The 26,569-nt window shown below is 35.7% G+C and overlaps 2 protein-coding genes across 2 annotated transcripts; one reads left to right on the top strand and one right to left on the bottom strand.

The window, feature by feature from the left end:
- The first annotated feature begins 2,216 nt into the window (after nt 1–2,216).
- LOC131807065 (uncharacterized) lies at nt 2,217–4,330 on the top strand. Its single transcript, XM_059132089.1, has 2 exons — nt 2,217–2,451; nt 4,033–4,330. The coding sequence occupies exons 1-2, from the start codon at nt 2,253–2,255 to the stop codon at nt 4,320–4,322; spliced, it is 489 nt and encodes a 162-aa protein (XP_058988072.1). The 5' UTR covers nt 2,217–2,252; the 3' UTR covers nt 4,323–4,330.
- Nucleotides 4,331–4,477: 147 nt separating this feature from the next.
- Nucleotides 4,478–17,116, bottom strand: LOC101888580 (NPC intracellular cholesterol transporter 1 homolog 1b). Its single transcript, XM_011292373.3, has 9 exons — nt 16,892–17,116; nt 13,275–13,514; nt 12,242–13,179; nt 11,846–12,147; nt 10,529–11,467; nt 10,166–10,465; nt 7,169–7,278; nt 5,311–5,465; nt 4,478–5,242 (listed from the first exon to the last, which is right to left on the bottom strand). Exons 1-9 carry the CDS (start codon nt 16,896–16,898, stop codon nt 4,493–4,495), a joined length of 3,741 nt encoding a protein of 1,246 aa, XP_011290675.2. The 5' UTR covers nt 16,899–17,116; the 3' UTR covers nt 4,478–4,492.
- Between the last annotated feature and the right edge of the window lie 9,453 nt (nt 17,117–26,569).

The following is a 26,569-nucleotide window of genomic DNA, read 5'->3' as shown; positions in this document are numbered from 1 at the left end:
AATGGCTACATACGTTATTTTTAAGACTTCAATGATTCTTTAATGGATTTTATTTTTTTGAAAATTGCCAAATTCGTTCCAAGTGGTGAAGGGTATTTAAAGTTCGCCAATCTTTTTATACCCTACACCACAAGGTGGTCAGGGTATTATGCCTTGTGGATTTGTTTGTAACATAGGAAAAGAAGCGAGATAACACATAGTTCCTTTTTATGATCTGCATAGAATCGCATTTTGAGTCGATTTATGCATGTTCGTGCGTCCGTGTGTCCATGTATTTTTGTAAACAAAATACCGGTCGCATTTATTGCCCGATCTAGACAAAATCATTTGTTTGACCCAAGGACGAGCTCTATTGAAATTTGAGATAATCGGTCAAAAAAGCTCCTATATATATTTTCGTCCGATTTGCCTTTTTTTGATCACCAAAGGTGTAATATCTGGCCAAATAGTGTGGAATTTTGTACATATGACCAAATTTAGTCTAGAAATAAGAACGTCAAATTTGGTAGCACTCGGTTCGTATATAGCTATAACATCCATACATACTGTTCATCCGATTTGTTATTTTTGTCCTCCGCAGCCGTAATATGCATTCTGTAAAAACAATATTTGAGAAAAAATATCAAATACAGCTCAGAAATACCTTTGCTAAATTTTATCGATATCGGTTCAGATTTGGATATAGTTCCCATATATATCTTCAACCGATTTCCGGTAATTGTGCAGTTAATGTCCCATGATACTCCAAATGACCTGAATTTTGGCACATCCGACAGAATTCAGTATAGAACAAAGAAGCAAGAGATATGGTGAAAATCGGTATAGATATAGCTAAAGCTCCCATATATATGTTTCATTCGATTTGTTGTTTAAGACCCTCACAATCGTAGTATACATTCGACACCAATGATATTTGGTACCAGATATCTTATAGAGCTCGGAAATACCTCTGCCAAATTGTATCAAGATCGGTTCAGATTTGGCCAAGTGGCCAATATCAGTCCAAATGACCTGAATTTTGGAACACCCAACCGAGTTCGGCCTAGAAGCAAGTATATCAAATTTGGAGAAAATCGGTTCAGATATAGCTTAAGCTCCCATATACAGGGTTAGATAAAAAATTGCAACAAACGCCATAATTTTTACATTTTTTTAAATTTAATTGAATGAAAGTAAACCATGTCGGCAATAGCATCAAATTTTAAAATAAGTTTAGATTTTTTTCGAATTGGTCACCCTTGGCACGAATTATGGCCTTCGAACGGCCAATGAAACCGTCACACGCTGCCCGAATGTTGCTCTGCTGTATTTTGGCTTATTCCCGGCGAAGCGCTTGCTTGAGGTGATCGCAGTCTGAAATTGGTTTCGTTTTTTTTATCTCACCTTGTATATTAGTTCCCTCTGATACCAAACTTCAACTGCTCTAAAATAAATAAAAAGAAATAAATTATTTTGTTACGGGAGCTCTACTAAATCTGCATACTGGTGTAGGTTATCATATAATCGGCCCGGCCGACTTTTGACTTTTCCTTACCGGTTTGTCGTTACATCCTTTTACAGCCAATTCCGCCTCTATGCAAATAAACGAAGTTTGAAAAACTTTGCGATAACAGAAAAGCGCAATTTAAAAACTTTTATTTTGGAGTAGGAAAATAGTTTTGTGGTTCATTACCTTGCCATTCGATGATGGCTTCCGTTCCTGCCACAAAATAAATAAACTCCAAAAAGAATCAACAAATAGATGAAGAAAAAAAATGGGACAACAAATATTTTGCAAATTTGTTATTGTTGTCATTTATGGAAAGTAGGTCCTTTGCGAATCTCTCTTCTCTCACTGTGTGTGTGTGTGTTTGTGTACAAGGAAGACTGTTGTTCTGTTGTCACGGACTTAAAATGCGTGTTTTACATGAATTTTTCTTGACATAAAAGAAGCCATCCCACATCCCCCACCAGAAAAAACAACTCTTTTTCTGAACTAAGAATACAACGAGGATTTTTAATAAGTTTTTGTAGGTTCCACCTGTAACTTGGTAGGAGGTAGATAGGTAGGTAGGAGTTATGACAATAATTATCGTCACTGGCATGAACATGAAATTAAATCAATGATAAACATAAAAAACAAATGTATAAAAATAAAACAATTTGTTGACGTATTTGTTTTACTAGACCACCAGAGTAGTTTTGTGGTTTTCCTATTTTCAGTTGTTGATTAAGGCTGCATGTTAGCGGTTAGGCATTAGAAAACGGCAGTCATGTCTTCCAATTCAAATTCAAGTCCTAAAACGGGAAAGTCTAGTGCAAACAGAAGCAATAACGATAATCCGGAAGTAATTGCTGGCATAAGTGGCATAAATGAACCCCGACCTATGCCATATCTCTTCGAAAAGGAATTGATAAATAAAGCGAATAAACACATCTATGTGGTGGACGATTTTGTACCATCCCGGAATAGTGAGTAAACGTTTATGGACTGTGTGGAATAACACTTTGCAACAAATTTCAATTTTTTTAATAATTGCGGGGCAACTATCCAAAAAGGGGCAACTATACCAATGATTCTGGATGTGATCGAAAGAACTCTATCAAATAAATAATTACCGGGAGTTAAAAGAGAGTTCCACGCACCAATTTGAAGCCAAATTGATTGGAAAATATGGCATGACCCCACAATAAATAAAATCAGGGGATTATAAGGGCTGTACCAAAAGCTGGACCTATTTTATTATACCCTATTTATTATATTCTTCACCATGGTATGGAGGCTATATTAAGTTTGTCATTCCTTTTGTAACACCGCGAAATTTACATTTTAGACCCTACAAAGTGTATATATTCTTGATCAGCATAAAATTCTTTGACGATTTAGATATGTCCGTCCGTCCGTCTGTGGAAATCACCCCAGCTTCCGAAGGAAATGAAGTAGGTTGATAAAATTTTACTGAAATGTATATTATGCCTGCAGGACTTTTGGTATTGAGAATGAGCCATATAGGTCCACGTTTTGGTATAGGCCCCCTATAATGGTACCTCCCTATTTTACGTATTTTTGTGATTTAAGCGTCATTTTTTACCGGAATTGTTTCAAATTTGGTATTTGAAGTTCGTAATGGATACTACTATGACACAAAATTGTCTGTGCAGGTTCACGTACCTCCCCATAGCGACATTATTCATCGGAATAGTTTCAAATTTGGTATTAGAAGTTCGTACTGGGTACTACGGCCTATGACAGAAAATTGGCATTTGAAGTTCGTAATGGATACTACAACCTAAGACAGAAAATTATCTGTGCAGGCCCACGTCTTCGTATAGCCCCCATATACCGTACCCCCCGATATTCGGTATTTTGATGATTTTAGCGACATTATTTACCGGAATTGTTTCGAATTTCGCATGTGAAGTTCGTAATGGATACTTCATCCCATGCCAGAAAAATTGTCTTTGAAGGTCCACGTCTTCGTATAGCCCCCCTATAACGGTACCCCCTATATTCTGTATTTTGATAATTTTAGTTACATTATAAACAGATTTTTCTTCAAGTTTCGCATTTAAATATTGTAATAACTTATGACAAAAGTTGCCTATGCAGGTCCACGTCGTCGTATAGGCAGAATTTTTTTACAGAATTTTTAACGGATTTAATTTTTTTTTTTTGGAAATTGCCAAATTTGTGCCAAATGGTGGAGGGTATTAAAAGTTCGGCCCGGCCGAACTTACAGTTTTTTTTTACTTTTTTGGACTCAAAATAGTCTTTGATTCCTCAAATATCCTCAAAAACTATCGAAGTATGAGTTCAGTATCGTTTGAAATAATATAATAGATGATATGATAAAGAGCTTCCCTACATCCCTCTAAAGGACTTCTATGCACACTAAAAATTCTATCAATCCGAGATTTTTGAATGTTACATGTCAACAGAGCATCCAGAGACAAAGGTCCTTCTAATAGAACTTCTGATGACAAAAACCTTTCTTCATTTATTGCATGGATAAAATACCTCCTGATTTTCTCTTTATATATCTCTCTTTTTAGCACATCACATAACGGCCAAATTCTATGCTCATCATCAACAGCGGGAACCCAGAAATGAGAAGGCCTATCGCAACTTTATAGAAAGACCCTGTCCCGAAAGACATCAAACGGAAAATCATGTTTATGGATGGATGCCTCAAACACTCAAGGCCACCCGGTTGCTTCGAGAATTGAATTTCATCAATGCTCCCAACCAGCGATGTTGCCTTACCGTTTACGGAGAGATACTGCAGAGCGATAAAATTACCGAGAGAGCGGGATTTAATGGCTTGCGTTTTCATTTGCAATAAAAAATTGTTACCTTTTTTTAAAGTTATTTTTTTAACGAATTGTTTTTTTTATTTTGTATAAAAATAATATTTTTTTTAATTTTTAACTTAAACAACTAATTGCAGACTTGTTAATGAATGAAATTTTCCTTAAAAATAATTAAATGTGATCTGAATGTGATAGAAGTAAGTTATGCCAGTGCTACTGTATATTCAGTTGGTTCCGGTTCTTCTTTGTTGCGGGGACCAAAGAAACTCAGGAGTACGGGTAATAATATCAAACCATGGGCAGCTCCAATTAGCACTATACCCAAATACATGCGGAAATAGAAGACCTCAAAGACCTGAGAATTTGAGAAACCCAAGACAATGATACCGGCAAATTTGGTGAGCGTAATGCCGGAGAGGACACTGCTACCCGTCACTGCCAGCGATTGACGGGCACGTTCCTGTCTGGTACCAATGGCATTCTTATACGAGCGTATAATGTGCGATACAAATTCCACACCAATACCCAAACACACCACCAAATTAACCAAGGAGATGGCATTCAGGGTGATGTTCCAGGCCCACATCATGCCACACATATTTACCAAAATCAGGAAGACCATAAAGAGTACCATGCCAGCCGAAATGATATCAAATCCAGTTATGAGGAAGGTCACCATGAACACAGCCAGCAAAGAGATACCCAAAGAGAAGATGGCATCATCCCATATTGTTAAATATTGTTCATAGAATATGAAGAAGACACAATAGGGAAAGATGGAGGCATCAACATTGTTCTCCTTTAACATCGCATTGATTTCATCGGCCACACGTCGGGCCTCACGCAAAGCCGAATAGAATTGTATGGAGGTCGTTGAGGTTGTGGAGTACTGCATAAAATAGGTATCCAATATGGTACTATCTCCCTCATTGTCCAGGGTGTAAACAACGGCCTGTGAGGGGAGGGATGTGAAGAGGGTGATTTAAGAAATATTTTGTTTTATTTATATTTTGTACTTACATCGGCATAGGAAGCTCTGCCAGCTTTGGCACACTCAGCATCCGGTAAGTCAGATAAGAAATAGGGTATATATTTCCTAAAGGTTTCATTGGTGGGTCTTAGGCCATCTGCCATAAATGAGCGGGGACAGGGTTCACATTCGTATTCCTTGGAATCTGTTGAAAAATAAAGAGAGAGCATGGAAATGTTAGAGCGGAGGAATTATAAAAGCAACAAGTAAAAAAACGATAATTTCGGCCGGGCCGAAATTTGAAAGAATTTGATAATGTTCAAAAAAATAAAATCCGCAAAAAAATTTGCAAAAATCTTAAAAATGCCGAATGTAGACGTTATGTTAGTGTCTATACGATGAAGCGGACCGGTATAGGCAACTTTTGTCATAAGCCATTACAATATTCAAATGCGAAACTTAGCTAAAATCATCAAAATACCGAATATCGGGGGCTATACCAAAACGTGGACCTGCACGGACAATTTTCTGTCATAGACTGTAGTATCCGTCACGAACTTCAAACACCAAATTTGAATAATGTTGCTAAAATTATTAAAAAAAAGAAAATCGGGAGGTGCCGTTATATGAAGGCTATACGAAGGCGTTGAGCTGAACGGAAAATGTTCTGCATAGACTGTAATATCCATTACGAACTTCAAATATCAAACAATTCCGGTAAATAATGTCGCTAAAATCATCAAAATACCGAAAATAGGGGTACCCTTATATAGGGGCTATACCAAACGCCCATTTTCAATATCAAAAGTGCTGCAGACATTTATCATTGCTCGTTACCGTGGTACCGGTAACGTAGCCCGACGTCAAGAAAGTGGACGGAAAAAAACAGCAACATCAGCAGAAATGGTTCGAAAAGTAAAGAAGCGACTTGATCGAAACCCGCGTCGCAGTGGCCGAAAAATGGCTCGTGAGTTGAACATATCGCAATATTCCATTCGGCAAATATTGAAAAATGAGCTCGGAGTAAAGCCATTGAAATTCGAAAAAGTGCAATAACTTACACCGCAACAGAAAGAAAATAGACCCAAAAGAGCTAAAGAGTTGCTTTGCTTGGTGAACTGCCGAATTTGGTTTTCTCCGATGAGAAAACGTTCGTTGTCCAATAGTTTGTAAACAAACAAAATGATCGTGTTTACTGCCAAAGAGGTCAGCTGAAAATGTGGACCTTCGATTGGCCACCAGAACTCAAGCCCCGGCCATGGTGATGGTGTGGACCGCCATAACAGCCGATGGTCGCTCTCCGCTCGTATTAATCGACCGTGGCATCAGAATAAATGCCGAATATTACCGCGAAAATATTCTGGAGGGTGTATTAAAGCCTTGGGAACGCAAACATTTTGGCCTCAGACCTTGAACATTCCAACAGGACTCAGCACCATCGCACTCAGCACTCGCTACCCAAGAATGGTTGCAAAATGAGGTTCTGCGCTTCATTTCCAGCGACAATGGCAAACAAAATATCTGGATACCAATCCGTTGGGCTATTGTGTCTGGAGTATTTTGGAAAGCAAGGTTGGCACTAAAAATACCAAAGTGTCGATCAACTCAAGCAAGCGCTTGGCCGGGAATGGGTGAAAATACCGCAGAACAACATTCGGGCAGCGTGTGACGGGTTCATTAGCCGTTTGAAGGCCATAATTCGTGCCAAAAGTGACCACTTCAACAAATCTAAACTTATTCTAAAATTTGATGCTATTTCACATTTGTTGCTTTCATTCAATAAAATTAAAAAAAAAAAAATGTAGAAATGATGGCGTTTGACTTTGTTGCAGTTTTTTTATCTCAACCTGTATACTCTCTCTAGCTGAGGATGTAAAAAACACACACACACATTTTTGTTGTACTTACTACTGGGGCAAAACGTATTATCGGTCGTATTAACTTTACAGCAATCGGCAATACCCAACCAGTCGATGTAGTCATCAATCCATGATGTGGCTGGGCGGGCGAGGTAAGTTCTGTAAAAATAAAAATATGATAAAAATATATTCCAATAAAAAAAAATATATTTTTTAATTGTTTATGTCAATATATCAGAGTCTATAGAGCTGAGCTCCAAAAACATGGATTTAAAAAAAAAATATTTCAGATTTTATTCTCAGCCGCTAAAACGAGGACTATTTAAAATAAAATATAATAGGATATTTTGAGTTCTATCAGCGTGGATTTTTAACAATATTTCAAATCCTATGCTGGACTCAACAAACATGGATTATTTCACTATATTTTAAAGGCGATTCTGAGCTCCATAGAATAGGATTATTTAACAATATTTCAAAGGCTATATAACGGAGGCTCCATAACGATGGACTTGTTCACAATATTTCAAGTCTGAGACCGCAATATCATATTTGAGAATTTCAGTTCTATCCCCTCACCCAATACCAAATTTAGTACCATTTAGTACCTTTCTTACATTTCAAAAACTATCTCTATATTTCAATTCTAAATACCAACAGACCCCTCAACATCAAATTTGAGGATTCCAGCCCTATATCAATTTTATTACCATTTAGTACTTTTCGTACAAATGTAGAACGTATTTCCAAACTATCGTTAAATCTCAAATATAGATACCATCTGTAATCTAAACATCAAATTTCCGAATTTTAATGTCTATCCCTTAACCTAATACAAAATTTAGTACCATTTAGTACTTTTCGTACAACCATCGTACACATTTCCGAAAGCGCCTCCATATGTCCAGGCTAGTAAAAATTTTAAGATTTCAAGCACTATTTGTTCACCCAATATCAAATTGTACCAAATATAGTACTACTTAGTACTTTTCGTACACATGAAGTACAAATTTCCAAAACCACATCTTTATCAAAAACCTATCACCAACAGGGAACCCAATATAAAAATTCAAAATTCCAGCTTCATACATTTACCCTTAACCAAAGGGTTCCAAATTTAGTACCATTTAGTACTTTTCGAACAAATATGGTACGCATTTCCAAAAACATCTCCTTCTCTCAACTATAGACACCCGCAGTGACATCTATATCGAATTTCAGCTCTATTCCTCCACCCAATACCAAGTTTAGTACTATTCAGTACTTTTCGTACAATTATAGTCCACATTTCCAAAACCACCTCCATATCTTAAGTCCAGATTCCAAAAGCGCTTTCAATATCAAATTTGAGGATTCCAGGTCTATCCCACACTCAATACCCAACTTGGTACCGTTTAGTACTTTTCAAACAATTATGGTACGTATTTCCGCAAAACCACCATCATAACTTAGCCACAGACACTTACAAATTTCTACTTAAATTTCAGATCTTTAATTTTCCCCATTATCAAATTTAGTACAATTATAGTACGCATATCCAATACAAGTTCCTTTTCTTAATCAAAAACACCATCAAAGACATCTATATCAAATTTGAGGATTTCAGCCCTATCCCTTCACCCAACACCAAATTTAGTACTATGTAGTACTTTTCGTAGAGTTATAGTACCAATTTGCAAAACCATCTTCATCCCAGATACCAACAGAGTCCACAATATCAAATTTCGAGATTTCTGCTCTATCCCTTCACCCAATACCCAATTTAGTACCATTTAGTACTTTTCGTACATATTTCCGAAACCATCTCCAAATGTCCAGATTACATATGAACACCGACCCTAAGACCAAATTTGAGCATTACAGCCCTATCCTAACTTTCGTACAAATATATCAGGCATTTCCAAACCACCGTCAAATCTCAAATATAGATACCAACAGTATGGTAAATAACTAATTTCCGAATTTTATCTCTATCCCTTTAAACAATGCCAAATTTAGTACCATTTAGTACTTTTCGTACAACTATCGTACACATTTCCGAAACCATCTGCAAATGTCCAGGCTACACATGAACAGCGACCCTAATACCAAATTTGAGATTTCAATTACTATCTGTTGAACCAATACCAAATTGTACCAAATATAGTACTATTTAGTAATTTTCGTACACTTGTAGTACCCATTTTCAAAAGCACCTCTTAATCACAAAGCTACCACCAACAGAGAATCTAATACCATTTTTCCAAATTCCTGCATCGTCCATTCATCCATAAACCAAATTGTTCCCAATTTAGTACCATTTAGTACATTTCGCATACTTAGTACACATTTCCAAAACCACCTTAATTTATGGAACTAACTTTCCAACCCTGATTCTCATACCTAATTGCAAGTTCATAGCTCTATCCGTTCACATAATACCAAATGGTGCTATTTTCCATGTTTAGTACCATTTAATAACTTTTCGTACTTTAAAGTTCGTATTTCCAAAAACCCTTTGGTACATTCATCCGGCACTCCTTTAGTAACTCTCATACCAAATTTCAGAATTCTAGATTATTCCGTATGTCTATTACAAAGTATTAAATTTGTAGTACTCTTCGTACCCTTTTAGTACGAATTTCCAAAAATATAGCCTTATTACACGCCTACGTACCAAGCCTGACCTTCGTGCAAATTTTGAAGATTCTGGGCATCTGAGCGTCCATTCTCAGTCAATCACTTAGTTATTTCACTACCTTTCACTCTAAGAACGTGCATTTTTTGAATATCTCAAAGGTCACCATAAACTTTTCAGAAAATTTCAAGGGCCACTAGTAAGTCCTGCAAGTTCGAGGTACATACAGCTTTCAAGAATAAATTCCTAAGGAAGCTCTGAATATCTAGTCCAGGGGATATCGTAAATCTATTTCTATAGCATTTTAAGTAAATTTTTCACAACCCATTCCGAGCTCCAGCTAAGAATATTTTTTAAAAATATCCTTTAAAAAATCTTTCCCAATGAAACGGATTATTTAAGACATTCCTTAAACCTTTCAATACTTACATATCGGGATAGAGGGATTGTGTGTACAGCTGTACCGACAGCGAATTATTGTTACATTCCACACCACCACATATGAGATTTTGATGATCACGCTCTGTGTAATCCAAACCGGGTTTCAGAACCCAATAGACCGGTGCACCCATTGCCAACAGATCATCCATGTAACGGAAATATTTAACAACATGCGAATCCTTGGGCATGGACATTTCCTGGTCCAAACCCAATTCCAAATTGGGTGTTACCAGCAGCGACAGGGTGGTGACCACAAGGAAAACAATGCAGACAATGACTTTTACGGGTCTGGAATAGGGAAATGAATTTCGAAATTATTTCATATCCAAAAAAAAAAAATCCACTACTTACTTCGACAGAATGAAGGGAGCATAGAAATTTTTAAACAGCTTTTCCAAAACTCCAACACTGGCATCACTTTCGCTCTCCTTTAGCTGCTTAGAGGTTTTACAGCAGCAGAACAAATCCAGGCGACCCGACTCATAGCGTCTCTCGTCCAACGCCATCATGGCCACAAAGGCCGTAATTTGGAAGAGGAAATTAAAGAAAATTGCAGCAGCAGCATACATGGCAAAGGTCTTGACAGCCGGCATATCCGATATGGCACCAATGGCAAAACAAGCAAATTCCGAACCAGCCGTTTGCAGTATCGAAGGTCCCACCTGGCCCATCGCCTCACCAATGGCCTCGGCAATGCTGTCAAACTTTTTGCGATTCAAACGATGATAGGTATGGACCATAATGAAGATATTGTCCACACCCACAGCCAAGACCAAGAACGGTATAACCTCAATGGCCAACATTGTTGTGACCACATTCAAATAACCCCAGAATCCCAAACTGCAGAGCACCGAAGCCAGCACAATGATAATGCCGCCAATGGCCAGGACTATCTTCGATTCTCGCAGGAAATGTAAACAGCTACGGATTTTACCCAGTGCAATGGCCACATAGATGAACATCACCAGATAACTGATTGCCACAGTGGAGACCTCTCCCTCGGACAGCTCAACGATGGCATCCTGAATAGAACGTTCGGCCGAGTAGGCAATATCCAGCTGATCATTGGTATAGTTCTTCATAAAGTCCACAAAACGTTTTTCCCATTCCAGGTTGGGTTCCAGCAGGGCTTCATTGTTTTGATTTTTGCCAAGGAAGGTCAAAACGACACCGGTGGCCAGCAGATAATTGGGTTCTTCGTCGCCACTTACTTTGGGCATGCCGCCCACAGAAATGCCGGGTTCAATGGGGCCACCATAGGGACCGAAACAGGCCTCCAACATGGGAACGCTGGTAGGGAAAAATGAAAATAGGCAGGGTTAGATTTTTTCTTAGGTTCCGCCATGGGAAAACCTTCAGCCAGACTGAATAGGGTTTTCACCATAGGAAAACTTCTATTCAGCGGGTTTCCCCCAAAGGGAAACTTCTATTCAGCCAGGCTGAATAGGGCTTTTCTCCATATAGGAAAACTTCTATTCAGCCAGGCTGAATAGGGCTTTTCCCCATATAGGAAAACTTCTATTCAGCCAGGCTGAATAGGGCTCTTCCCCCATGGGAAAACTTCTATTCAACCAGGCTGATTAGGGCTTTCCCTAAAGGAAAACATATTTTCTAATGGTTTTCCATTGGACAACTTCTATTCACTTTGGCCGAATCAGGTGTACTCACTTTAAGCAATCCTCCAGATGATTCAAATAATTGATGACATAACCATTTTCATCCTCATATTCCGTTTCGAAAAATTCCAAATCATTTTGAAAGAATCCATAGATCGATTGGACAATACATTTATCGACAGTGGTCTTTTCGCCGGGATACATGACGGGAGCATAGCATACTTTATCCAGACCAATACCATCTTCCATACCAATTGCCTCGATGGCTTCCTGCAGTTTGAATACTTCCAAGAGGAAATCCTTTTGATAGGCCGGACCAAATTCCACTGTACCGGCAGAAGTGACATGGGTGAACTAAGAGAGGAAGATAGAAAGAGAGAGAGAGAGAGAGAGGGGGGGATCATAAGTATGACCTACATCTAAAATGCTTGCCTCAAGTCCAACTTACCCCTGAGGCATTGGTGGGCTTAATGAACACTTGATTGGTCCTGTAGAAGGGGCCAAAGTGGGCGTCGAAATATTCCTTTTCTATACGGGTTTGACTCTCTTCGCCAGCCCACAACTCAATGGGATCCGTGGTCACTTGCATATAAATAATTCCATAGCAGAGACCGGCAATTATCCATGACAGTACGGCCAGAACCAAAACGGGATGTTTGGCACAGAATGTACCGCCCGCACGAAACACTTTGTACAGGACATCATTGAAACAACCAAAGCCCGAAAAACAGAAGCACTGGGGACTATTACTGTTCGAGCGCAACCTTTCAAATACCCACACCGCCACAATGACGACAACTAAACCGGCAGCGATGAACAAACCCATGAAAACAAAAACCTCCTCATGGCCCACGGGAATATCGGTAATGGCACACGATTCGGCACAGTCAATGCAGGCACAGGCATATGAATTTTCATAGGCCTCGGAACAGGATAGCGGAGACATTTTAAATCGGTCATCCTCCGTATCATCCTCCAAGAATATGTAGTTGATGGGAAACGGCACATAGTCGCTGAGTTCGGTGTCACCCATGAATCGGTACCATTTCTGATGGTCACAGGTGCGAGCATTGTATGCACCACAACCCAAGTCCATGGCAGGACGACCTGTTTGTGAATGCTGTATGGCCTTACAGCTGTTATAAACGCCCTCCACAAATCCATCATCAATACGGAAATCGATTTTTTCCACATAATCCCAGGTATCGTGCTTTGCGGTATAAGCGGTCAGGAAGAGGCTATGATTTTGGGCACATGTCATGGCACAGATGCTGAGACCCATGTTCAATGTACACGTTGGACAGCGGGAATATATACCATCCGCCTGAGACATACCCTGATCCATGGTTAAGATTTGGCCGCTGTCACAGCACAAATTCAAGGGAGCTGAGAGAAACGTTTCATTATTTCAAAAGAGAGAGAGAGAATGAGGAGGAGGAAATTAGGGGAAAAAAAAACAATTCAAAGAAAACAATTCTCACCATCCGGATCATTGCCTTTATACTCATTGTATAGGATGGGACAACGTGTTTTGAATATTGCCTCGGCCTGGCTATCATTCAGAGGCAGAGCTTCACCATCATAGGCCTTATTTTTCCAATGTGCCCCAACCATATGACTGTGGCCATACCATATGCATTTGCCATCGCTTTGTGGTAGAGTTTGTAAAAAGAGCAGGAGACAACTTATGGACAATATCACAGCTGTGTTATTCTTGGGTACTGAAATAAATAAAACATTTAAATTAAATTAAAAACATTATTTCAAAATCTATTGAAATAAGGAGGAAGAGAATAGGGCATTTTTTATTTGATTTTTATATCATCACCATTCTATGGAGGGTATATTAGCTTTGTCATTCCGTTTGTAACTCCTTGAAATATTCATGATAGACCCTACAAAGTACTTACAGGGTGAGATAAGAAAAACGGCAACAAAGTCAAAAGCCATAATTTTAACATGATTTTTTTTTTAAATGTTATTGAATGAAAGCAAAAATTTGTCGGGAATAGCATCAAGTTTAAGAACAAGTTTAGATTTGTTTGAATTGGTCACCTTTGGCACGAATTATGACCTTCCAACGGCTAATGAAACCGTCACACACTGCCCGAATGTTGCTCTGCGGTATTTTGGCCCATTCCCGACGAAGCTCTTGCCAACCTTGTTTTCCAAAATACTCCAGACACAATAGTCCAACGGATTGGTATCCACGAGGAACCTCATCCTGTAAACATTCTTGGCTGGCGCGTGCTGACCCCCAATTGAAATGTCCAAGGTCTGCGTCTGAAATGTTTGGGTCTACACCCTTCAGAATATTTTTGCGATAATATTCGGCATTTATTCAGATGCCACGGTCGATTATTATGAGCTGAGAGCGAACATCGGTCGTTAGCCACTTGTGGTTTTCCAGCCAAACGCTTGAACTCCATCACGAATAACTTTTTTTCTGGAAAATTCTCAATAAAATGCTTTTGTACGCTTCTGTCACTGGAATAATTTTAACAGCTGTCGGACGAGTGGCAGTGGAGTTTTTTCATCTCACCCTGTATATTCTAAAACGATTTAAGACGATTTAGGGATGTCCGCCTGCCGGTGTGTCTGTCTGGGCCATATCGGTCGAAGTTTTCGTATAGCCCCCATATAACGGTACCTCCCCATATTCGGTATTTTTATGATTTTAGCGACATAATTCACCCGAATTATTTCAAATTTTCTAGTCGAATTTTCTAATGGGTACTACAGCCTCTGTCAAAAAATGTCATATGCAGGTCCACGCCTTCGTATAGCACCTATATAACGGTACCTTCCGACAATCCGTATTTTGTTGATTTTAGCGACATTGCCTGCCGTAATTGTTTCAAATTTCGTATTTGGAGTTTCCAATGGGTACTACAGCCTATAGCAGAAAATTGTCTATGTAGGTCCAGGTCTTCGTATGGCTCCCAAATATCGGTACATCCCTATAATGGTTATGTTGATGATTTTAACAGAATTTTTAAAGGATTCTATTTATTATTATTATTTTTTTTTTAAATTTCCAAATTTGTTCCAAATGGTGGAGGATATTCAAACTTTGGCCCAGCCAAACTTATTAGGTTGTAGGTTGTTGTACCCATTTCCAAGCCATACGAAGACCTGGACCTGCCTCTATAATTTTGTGTCAAAGAAATTCGAAATTTGAAAGATGAATAATACATCTAAAATTAACAAAATACCGAATATAGGGAGTTACCGATATATGGGGGCTATACGAAGACCTTGACCTGCATATAAAATTTCCTGTCACAGGCTGTGGTACCTATTAGGAAATTCAAATACAAAATTGGAAACGATTCCGGTGAATAATGTCGCTAAAATCATAAAAATCCAGAATAAAGGGAGGTGCAGTTATGTGGAGGCTATACCTAAACGTGAACCTCATTTTCAATACCAAAAGTCCGGCATACCAAACACATATCTGAGTAAAATTTTATCAAGCTACTTTAATTCTTTCGGAAGCCAGAGTAATACTATGGTGGAGGGTATAAAAACCTAAACAATACTTTAAATCGGTGTTTACCCGGGGGCTATACCAAAAACTGGATCGATATGACCCATTTTTTAGATCAATGAAACTTGAAGTAATCCGGAGGTCTGCAAACTTTTTTAAAGCTCTATATTAAATCTTGCGAAGGGTATCTTAAAATATTGGAGACCCTTTGTGTATGGTCAAGGCTGTATAAAAAGCCTTAAACAAGTTTGGCCTATGAACCCGAAACTCTTTGGAGTTTTTGTCCAAAAACCGGGTTCTTTTTATAATCACTTGGAAATTTCCAATAACCACACTGTTTATTGGATGATAAAATTATAAGGAACTTTGCTGGAAATTTTGAAAATTTTAATTTAATTTAAAATTATTCGAAAATAAAAAAGTTTTTTTTTTTTTTTTTCTTTTTTTTTAACCAAAAGTATATGACATTTTTATGTGGTACAAGTTACGTATACAATTGTCTTTTGTTCAGAGACTCACAATGAAATTTGATCTAGAATATTTCATCCTTTGACAGTTTCCCCAAAAATTAGATATTATGTGAGATTTTGACTCAGAATTGAAACGTGCTAAATTAGCATTAAATAAACTTAAACACATAATTTTCAGTTGAAATATATAACTTCTAATGTAATTTTCTTAAAAAACTATTAAAAAGTTAAAAAGCAGTAAATTCGGCCGGGCCGAACTTTGAATACCTTCCACCATTTGAAACGAATTTGAAAATTTTCAAAAAATAAAATCCGTTAAAAGTTCTATTAAAATCTTTTCTGTCCTAGGCTGTAGTATCCATTACGAACTTCAAGTGCCAAATTTGAAACAATTCCGGTGAATAATGTAAATTCCGGTCATCAAAGAACCGAATAAAGGGAGGTACCGTTATATGAGGGCTATACGAAGACGTGGACCTGAACAGCAAATTTTCTGTCATAGGCTGTTGTTGCCATTGCGAACTTCAAATTCCAAATTTGAAACATTTCAGGTGAATCACCAAAAAATAGGGATGTACCATTATATGAGGGCTATACCAAAACGTGGACCTACATGGCCCATTTTCGATACCAAAATGCTGCAGAGACTACTTCAATTTGTTCGTAAGTGATTTCCACAGACGGATAGACGCACGGATCACTTTGTGGGGTCTAAAATGTATATTTCGAGGTGTTACAAACGGAATGACAAACTTAATATAAATTATTATGTCGTTAACATTTCAATTAAAAAATAATTCAAAATTTTGCATATTATTTTCCATATTATACTATATTTTCCAGCACGTGCGACACACTATTTTTTTTCGTATCGATTTGTTTTACACAGTCTCTTAGTTTAATCTTGATCCGAGTCATTTTTTTTTTAAATAAATCACAAAAAGACATCGATACAATCTTTTATTCTCAATTTCAATTAACAATCATTGATTCTCAAGCCCTTTTTTAATTCTGAAAAAAAAATTTCCACAAATATCAAACACTTGAACTTTGATAATCGACACATGACGAATAATTTTGGTTTTTTGTGTAACTATAATTTAAATTAAAAAAATATTAAAAAGAAAATTTTAAATACCATTCATTTTCAATATTTGTTCGCTTTATTTTTCTATTTCGAAAATATATATTTTTTTTCAACACAATTAATCCTTGTTCGGAGCTAGCGTTTGCATTTATTCCATTATATAAAATTAATTTTTATTTTTTCCCCCTTTCAGGACTTCACTATAACTTATGCCACAAAACTAATTACGCTGATTATCAAAACCGGTCCGCGTGAAATGAACGACCGTCGAAAACTGTATGAATTATTCACATGTTGCCGAACTTATTGGTTATCCGAATTACCAGTGTTTTATTTTGAGATAAACCAATCTATCGCAAAAAAACCTGTGTGGATTTTGATAAGATTTCCGCGGTGAGTGTTTTGAGGACGAATCATTATTTCGGCTTGGCTCGGCGTCAGTCCGTCAAACAACCAACGATAAGCCAAACTAACTACCAACCACCTGCACCACCAAATTTTGCTCCGGCTGTGAATTATTTGTCATTTAATGGTGTTTAATTAACTGAAATACAAGCAATAGAATAGGTTTATGGATCCTTTGTAGCGTCGTGTGGTTATTTAGGGGCGGGGGAAATCCAAAAGATTAGTGAAAACATGTGAATGTATTTTTAGTTTCGCAGTGTGTATATATGTATATCTACATATGTATAGATTTGAAATCGTGATTGACGGATCGAACAATAAATGACAGCTAATATGGGGTTTGAATTATTTCAGGCAATGAAGGATTTCAATTGAAAATAGAATGGAAAATATCTTTAATTAATTATTTGTTGATTTATTCGACCTATCTTTATTATCTTTAATTTCTAGAATTAGATCAAATATTTAATAACTCAAAACCCTTTTTCTAAAATTAGTAAGACATTTTGAATTTCTACCTTATTTTTACTCTGTTTCAGAATCTGCAGAGATCTACTAATTTTGCAATTTTTTCGATATTATAAGGGAAAATGATTTCCTTTGTCGTGTGTTTTCTAAAAAAATATCCAATAGCCTATCTTTATGATCATCCGATAAAACCCGCTGATTTTATCCATATTGTCAAAATGCATGTCATTGCTAATTGAACCATGGTAGAAGAATACAGGTAGTCGCATCCAAGTAGATGCTGGGTCAATTAATTGTCAAACCAATTTTGAAATTGTAAATTTTGAATGAAAATTATTTTAGTTTGTAAAAATTATTAAAAAATATATATCACAACCTCCGATTGGCGTATCGGAAAACATATACAAATCCATTTTCAGGGTGAGATAAAAAAACTGCAACTATCTTCAGACTGCTGTCATTTCTAAGCCACTCGTCCGACAGCTGTTAAAATTATTCCAGCGACAGCTCATTATATTGTTTACAAGCGTACAAAACAATTTGGTGAGAATTTTCCAGAAGAAAAGTAAAAAGGCTGTAAGTTAGGTCGGCCCGACCTTCGAATACCCTCCACCATTTGGAACTATTTTGGCAATTTTCAAAAAAATAAAATCCGTTCAAAATTCTATTAAAATCTTAAAAATATCGAATGTAGACATTACATTAGGGTCTATACGACGATATGGACCTGCATAGGTAAATTTTGTCATAAACCATTTCAATATTCAAATGCGAAGCTTGAATAAAAAAATTCGTTGAATAATGTGTAAAACTCCGCATATAGGGAGGTACCGTTATATTGGAGCTATACGAAGTCCGGTGAATAATGTCGTTAAAATCATCAACGTACCGAATATCGAATATCGGGAGGTACCGTTATATAGGGGCTATATAAAGACGTGGACTTGCATAGACAATTTTCTGTCATAGGCTGTCCGAACGAACTTCAAATACCAAATTTGAAGTTCGTTTCGGTGATTAATGTCAAAATACCGAAAAAAGGAGGTATGGGGGCTATACCAAAACGTGGACCTACATCACCCATTTTCAATACCAAAAGTTCTGCAGACATAATACACATTTGAGTAAAATGTTATCAACCTACTTGATTTCGTTCGGAAGCCATTCGGCAAACATTGAAAAATGAGCTCGGGGTAAAGCCATTGAAATTCCAAAAAGTGCAAGAATTTACACCGCAACAGAAAGAAAATAGACTCAAAAGAAAATGGTGAACTGCCGAATTTGATTTTCTCCGTTGAAGAAATATTCGTTTTCCAGCAACAAAATGATAGCGTTTACTTGCCAAAAAAGTAAGCTGAAAATGTGCACCTTCGGTTGGCCACCAGAACTCGAGCGCCGGCTATGGTGATGGTGTGGACCGCCATAACAGCCGATGTTCGCTCTCCGCTCGTATTAATCGACTGTGGCAGCAGAATAAATGCCGAACATTATCGCAAAAATATTCTGGAGGGTGTATTAAAGCCTTGGGCACGTAAACATTTTGGCCTCAGACCTTGAACATTCCATCAGGACTCAAGCAAGCGCTTCGCCGGGAATGGGCCAAAATACCGCAGAGCAACATTCGGGCAGCATGTTGCGGTTTCATTAGACGTTGGAAGGCCATAATTGGTGCCAAAGGTGACCAGTTCGAACAAATCTAAACGTATTCTACAATTTGATGCTATTTCCGACATTTTTTGCTTCCATTCAATAAAATTTAAAAAAAAAAAATTAAAAATTATGGCTTTTGACTTTGCTGCAGTTTTTTTTATCTCACCATGTATGTAAATAATCGAACATTATCTAAGGGTATACATCTGTCGGCACAACCGACTGATACTTTTTTACTTGTGATTTCCAAGACAGATTCAGTCAAACTTATGTGTTCCCTTTTCAAAATCGTTTGGAAGAAATTACAATTCAGTTCTAACAAAAATAGGTGTGTTTGGTTATCCTAAAATTTGTAACAATTGTTAAAAATTGTTACTGAAAGTCTTCTGTTAACCCGAAAATTCTGCAAAATAGAGCGGTTGGAGAGAGAAATTTTGACAGTTCTTTCAGTAAGAGTTTGCACATTCTTGCTGGACAAATTTCTTCTTGCAATAACTTGCAACTCTTCTTCTTCTCATTCATAGACATTCAATCAGATGTTTTCTATTGTTTGTTTATTTCTTTTTCTGCTTTCAATTTGAAAATATTTTTTTTTTGGAATTAGCAAGACTAATTGTTTATGGAGAACAACTTTATAAAATTTGAAAAACATACATATGTAATAAGAAAATAAAAAAAACTATTTCCAACACTTTTAGACAAACGGCATTAGCAACACGTTTAAAGGATTACGGGTAACAAATCAAATCTATCTTTCTTTTATTGTTCATATTTTTATTTTATTGCTAATTTCCTTTTTATTTATAAAACTTGTGCTTCCTTTCTTTTAATTCTTTTAATGGGGCACAAATTGGTTTGTTTTGACAAAACAGGTGATTAGTTGCAAACTTCTGCAAGAATACCGTCTGTTTACTTTTCGCATTTTCCTTGCAAAAGAGAATAAAACTACCTTACTCTCTCAGAAAGATGTTGCTGGACAATTCATGCAGGAAAAGTAACCAGACAAAGTTTTGTATGAACAAAATGTATTGTTTTTGTAACGAAATACATCTATATTCCTTAAACTTTTGATAATATTACCCAGTAAACAATTTTTTCCGACTGCTCTGATTTTAGATTTTTTTCCGAAATTTCTGACGTTTTTTTCAGAAATTTCTGATAGAAATTGGTCCGATTTTCTAAACGTTTTTTTTTAGAATTTCTGCACATTTTCCTATGTTTTTAAGCGAAAAAAACTCGAAAAATGTACAAACGGAGAGAGTAGATTGTCTATTGCTCTGGCATATTCTCTCCCACATGTAAACGGATGGTGGTGGTTTGACACATTCTCTCCCATTGTAGTTGTTGTTGTGATCATTCATTTCAAGATCTCAACAACAACAAAGCGCAAAGCAAAAATGCTATTTGTTATTGTTATTGTGAACTGTTAGATTTTCCGTTGTAAAAATGTGCGTTTTGTTGATGTGAATCAGCCTCTTTCTCTTTCGTTCCCAAAAAAATATGATGGAAAAAAATTGCAAAAACAACTACATACCGGTTTTCTGTGTGCACTGCTTTTTATTTTTAGTTCTTGTTTAGCAGTTGAAACAGAAACGTGCTACTGTATGTTATGTTCCTAATAAAAATAATATTTATAATGTAAATGTATTATAGATGTAATATTTAAACTACATTTTTACGAAACCCGAAATAAATTGTTTGTTTTTGAAATAAATATGTGTTTTTTTTTTTTCATTTTTAAGTGGTGTGACGATTTTTTTCGATATTTCTTCCGAATTCTGAACGATTTCTTTCAGAAAATCGGAACTTTCTCCCGAATTCTGAGCGTTTTTTTTCAGAAAATCTGAATTTTATTCCGAATTTTCTTTCGAATTCTGACCGATTTCTTTTAGAAAATCTGAATATTCCGCCGAATTTCCAGACGAATTCTGCCCGATTTCTTTCAGAAATTCGGAGTTGTCCTCCGAATCTTTTCCGAAAATCTAATTTTTTCTCCTATTTTTTCAAGAATTTTCACCGAATTCGGACCGAATTCGTCCAGAAAATCTAATATTTTTTCAGATTTTTTTCAGAAAATCTTTCCGAATTCGGTGACCACGTCCATACAACTTTCGTACCGAAATCGGAAGGAATTCGGAATCAGAATCGGACATTTTTTCAGAGATTCTGACAGAAATCGGACCGAATTCGGCAAAAATTGTTTACTGGGTACTTGCAACTGGGAAGTATTGCATACATATACACAAACATGTATAAGAGTTTCACTCTTAACCTGGATAAAAATTGTTTTAAATGTATAATAATCCGGCAAGAGTATAATTTTTGAAAACGAAACATTTTGAAACAATTTAAAACAAATGTTCAGTCTAGTCTAGAAACTCTAAAAATCATTCGAATTTTCAACAGATTAAGAGTCATAAAAATTTAGAAATAAATACATACACATTTGTTTTTGCATAGTCACTGGTATTTGACATTTATTTTCTTCCTCTTGCCTAGAAGAACAAAAAAAAACACATTCTTTTACATATGAAATGAACACTTAATACAGGTGTAAGATTAGCTATCACATTTTATAGCCAAATTTCATGCTGATAACGAATTGAACACCTGTTGATATTTCCAAACATTTTTTTTTTTTTGAATACAACTTGACGTCTTAAGGGAGTTGGTTGGTTAGCTCAAAAGCAATTAAAGATTGATAAGTCCGCGGGAATTATTCATTCACCTATTGTTGGCTACCCAGCCGGCTAGTATTTCAAGATACAATATTGAACGAGACGGCCAACATCTGGCTGATTGTTAAGTGACACACATACAAAGTTTTGATATCGGTCATAATCGAATTATAAAAAAGGCACTTGTTACGATTAAATGTTATAAAAACTGATTAAGGTTTCAATTTTAAGAAATTTGTTTTAGGGCTATGGCAACCAGTGGCATTTTTTAAAATACAATATTGTTACATGGATTTTTAGTTTATTCAAAGAAAAACAAAAATATATTATGGATGATTTTGAGTCTTTTGTTTGGATATATTTATGAATATCTCGATTGCCATCAACAGTCATAGTCAGAGGCATTTATTTTAACTAAAGTTAAAACCCTATTTTAAAATTTAAAAATTATAATAAAATCTAAAACAAATTTTTATTTTTTTCGTTTTCCGATATTTCGCAATTCTTTAAATATCATCTTCAGGGTATTTGTATACAATAAACGTCAAACGAACTTGAAACTATACTAGGATTCACTATCTTCGTCCGTTGTTAACATTGCATTGTATTCTTTATTAATACTGGTCTTTATTATTTTATGTTTTCTCTTTCGGAATAATAATAGCGTTAAAACAACTATTCCAGAAAAATACTATGGCATTATATTATTTATATTAAGTGTATGTATAAATAAAACATACATCTGGCGATGAACTTTGACACTAATTAACGTGAGTCCCATTGTTCATTGTCGATGTTAAATTATAAAGTTTATTTTCTTCGTTTGTCTTGATTATATTGTTTTCTCCACTAATTTCGATACATTAAATGTCAAACTAACTGATGTAACTATTTATTCAAATACGATTAATTCAAATAATTATAACAACTAATTTTTAACAGTTTTGTTTCAATTCCGTTTTGTTTCACTATTTTTGTGTCTTCATGTTAGTTGAGATGCCAACCTGGTGGAAGAAGAGAAATATAATATTGGCAACACTTGTCAAACGGTCATAGTAGGGTTACCAAACTCGCAATTTTAAACATTAAATTATTTTGGGAAATATCACCTGTATATATAACAGCAAGTGTTATTGTCAAACAAACGTAACAACAATCGCATAGAAATTTGTCCAAAAATGTAAATAAAAAACTTAATTTTCAATAAATTAGTTTAATTTCCAACATCGCCATTTTTCGAATTTAGATTCTTAATTTTAAAATACAGAGAAATACTTCTAAAAATATTTAATTTTTTTATGCTTTCATATCATCCCTCTAAATGTATAGTTGTTAGGTTAAAATCCAAATCCATAATTTATAGTACTTGCTTTTGGGCTGAATTCCGTCGGAAGTGCTATATACCATGGTACAATGAAGAGAAGGTAGGCCAACTTTGAAGAAATTGCAAGTATAGAGGTCTACCTGTTTGGCTTGTAATGTCAGAATTAGTAACAAAACAATAAAAAATCAAACAACTTGTTGCATTTGTTTTGAATAAATAATTGAAAACCGCGATAACTGAATGAAAGGTCAACATTTCTTTTCAAAATCATGTACTATATACCTATAAAGGATTATTTCGCTACAAAAACTCTAGATTTTGTCGATGCATACGTTGAAATAAACATTTTGAAAACACCCGAATTTAAATATTTTCTGAACAATTTTCAAAGACATAGAAGTATTAAGATGGGACAAGACAGATCCAAGATATGGTAACCCTGTGAAAATACCTCTGTTGTTATGATATCGTAACAACATAAGTTGTGTTCCAGAACCTGCAAATTAGTACTAATTAGCACTAATTCTGCTACAACGCGTTCCCGTATTCCAAAAACTAGCAAAACTTGCAGCTCTCTCGAGAAAAAAATGGCGCTGAGTGGTGCACATTTCTGCTTGTTTTAGCTACATGAATTTGGCCGAGCAGAAATGTGCATATTGTAAATTTGACATTTAATTGGCAGGGCTAACAAGGTTGAAAATGTATTGATACATTTCAATAAAGAAAATAACCAACTTGAAAACTAAAGGAAAAACTAATATTTGTCGTGCAAAAAACAAAAAGAGGAAATATGGGGCAACTGATGTATTCACTTTTGGATGATTCCAGCAGTGAAGAGGACTGGCTGAATGAGGAATCAGATTATTAATTACTATTATAAATTATTAATTTTAACTTATCGTCTTCAATTCTCATTTTTTAAATGTTGGCGCTCTTTTCAGTAAGGTTTCACCAGTCCGATTTAGGCTCTTTACTTTTGGAATTTTGAATTTTGACATTTTATCGCATTTCTGCTAATTTTCCGTTCCCTTATTTTTTGAGCAAACCTAAATGAGAATGACATTTCGAACTGTTCTCTCTTCTGCTAGTTTTACTACTAAAAAAGTACTGGAACACAACTATAGTTAGCAATGTTATGCGATTTAAACCGCTTAGGCAATATGCAGTTACTTTGGAAAGTCTATGGAATATAATTTTTAAACCCAATTTTTGGATTTTTCAAACATTTGATTTTCATATTTTTCTATAAATGTGTTTTTGATATTAACATTTTCCTGCCATGAACTGTTATATAGATTTATGGACACAAACCATTTGCACAGAATGTATTTTGTCTAGTCTTTACCATTTTAGGTCTTTGCAATTTTTTTGTTATTGAAAAGAATAGACATACATAAACAAATAAAGATGACATATTAAGTCAAGAAAATAAAAAAATTAAAATCATATGGTATCATAGCCCTACCTTGATATCATTGTACCATGCTATATGAAATATATATATGAGAGCTATAGCTATATCTGAACCGACTTTCACCAAATTTGATATACTTGTTTCTAGGATGGATTCTGTTGGAATTGTCAAGATTTAGTTCACTTGGGCAGATAGTGGGTATGAAATGAATATTTAAACATGATCTGTTCCAAAGCTGCAAAAATGTAAAAGCTTTTACGGCGATAACTGATTTTCTCTTTACTATATAGAAAAAATTTGCAAAACTAGTATATTCCTGAAGGTTCTGGAACAGAGCTGTAATTGAAAGCATAGACACACACACACTCAAAACTAAATTTGACATGATAATCCATGCAAATTAATAAATTAGAATTGAAATGGTACCTATGGCCTAAAGGTCAGGGTACATAAGCAACTTGAAGACTTCGTATGGCATATTTTATGACATATCATAGAGGGATGCCAGAGCCGCACTCGAATCCTGCCGTCGTTTTCATTTATAATTTGACATTAATATGCCTAACAATGATGCCAAGCTGCTTATGTACCCTCACCTTAAATTTGTAAGCTATCAGCTGATTTATCAAAAAAGACAATTAGCCTGCCCAAGAGGTATCGTTTTGCTATTAAAACTCAATTTCTTATTTTAATTATTTTATAGATTTTTGTATGACCTTAAAGTGTAAAAATTTGAGAAACATTTTTTTTAAATAAAAAAATAGAGGTAAATATATACTAAAGCTGAGAGAACATAAAAGGTTTTTTTTAACTGGCTTAAATCTTCGACTGGCTTCTTCAACGAGGAATAAACGAGTTTTAGGTTGACTTATTACGATTTTGGCCCAACGATCATTTGTTCCTTTCCGAAGAAACCAGCCGATGACTTAAGCCAAATGCGCTTTATGTATTCTCAACTCAATGGGTGAATTGCCTCCATTGTAACCTTATTAAATATATCTTGTCTCCTCCATAAAAAATATAGCCCGAAAAAATGTAGTATTTTATATAAACAAAAAAAATATTTTGTTATTTTACAAATTTGTTAAAGAAAAATGTTTTTAAATTGCTTTGTCTGTCAAGAATTTACAAACTCCCTGTAAATAAAACTGTCACAATTTCTCCCTGGATTCGTTTTTTTTTTCGCAGAACTTTTGGAGTAACTGTTGACTATCAGTAACATTTTTCAACAATTCTTCCAAATTTTGGGGTACCAGAGTAGTAAGTTTACAGTTAACGCAGATTAGTAAACGTAGTAGATCTAAAATGCCGATTCCATTGCATTTCCCTTCCAATTAATATATAAAGGAGGTTAACCCGCAAAAGATCCAATGTAAACATGCTATACGTTTTTTTTTATATTGTTCCATCACCATGTTTACTTCCTTTCAATGATTGATTTTTTTGTTTCATTTCCAAGGCTTCCAACCTATTTTCCCTCCAAAACATAACGGCCGCCAAGACGTGGCATTAATAACAAAGACACAGAAATACGATTTTTTACAAATACTTTGATTGGCAACACTCATTAAATGGGGGGCTTGTTTACACTCTTTCCCCATATTTTCTCCGCTCCTTCACATACGCGTTCTCTTTCGTTCTCAGACTCTATCTCAATATGCTGAACTTAATAACAAGCGCATAAAGGAATATGAATTCAGTTTATTTTGAGCAGTTGACAAATTCGCATTGAATTCGTACGGAGAGAGAGCCAACTACCTACCGTGGAGAAGAACATAATAAAAAATAGA

This window comes from Musca domestica, unplaced genomic scaffold (assembly GCF_030504385.1).
Source record: "Musca domestica strain aabys unplaced genomic scaffold, Musca_domestica.polishedcontigs.V.1.1 95, whole genome shotgun sequence".
Lineage (NCBI taxonomy): Eukaryota > Metazoa > Arthropoda > Insecta > Diptera > Muscidae > Musca > Musca domestica.
The sequence above is the reverse complement of the archived record's forward strand: the minus strand, read 5'-3'. Positions and strand labels throughout refer to the sequence as shown.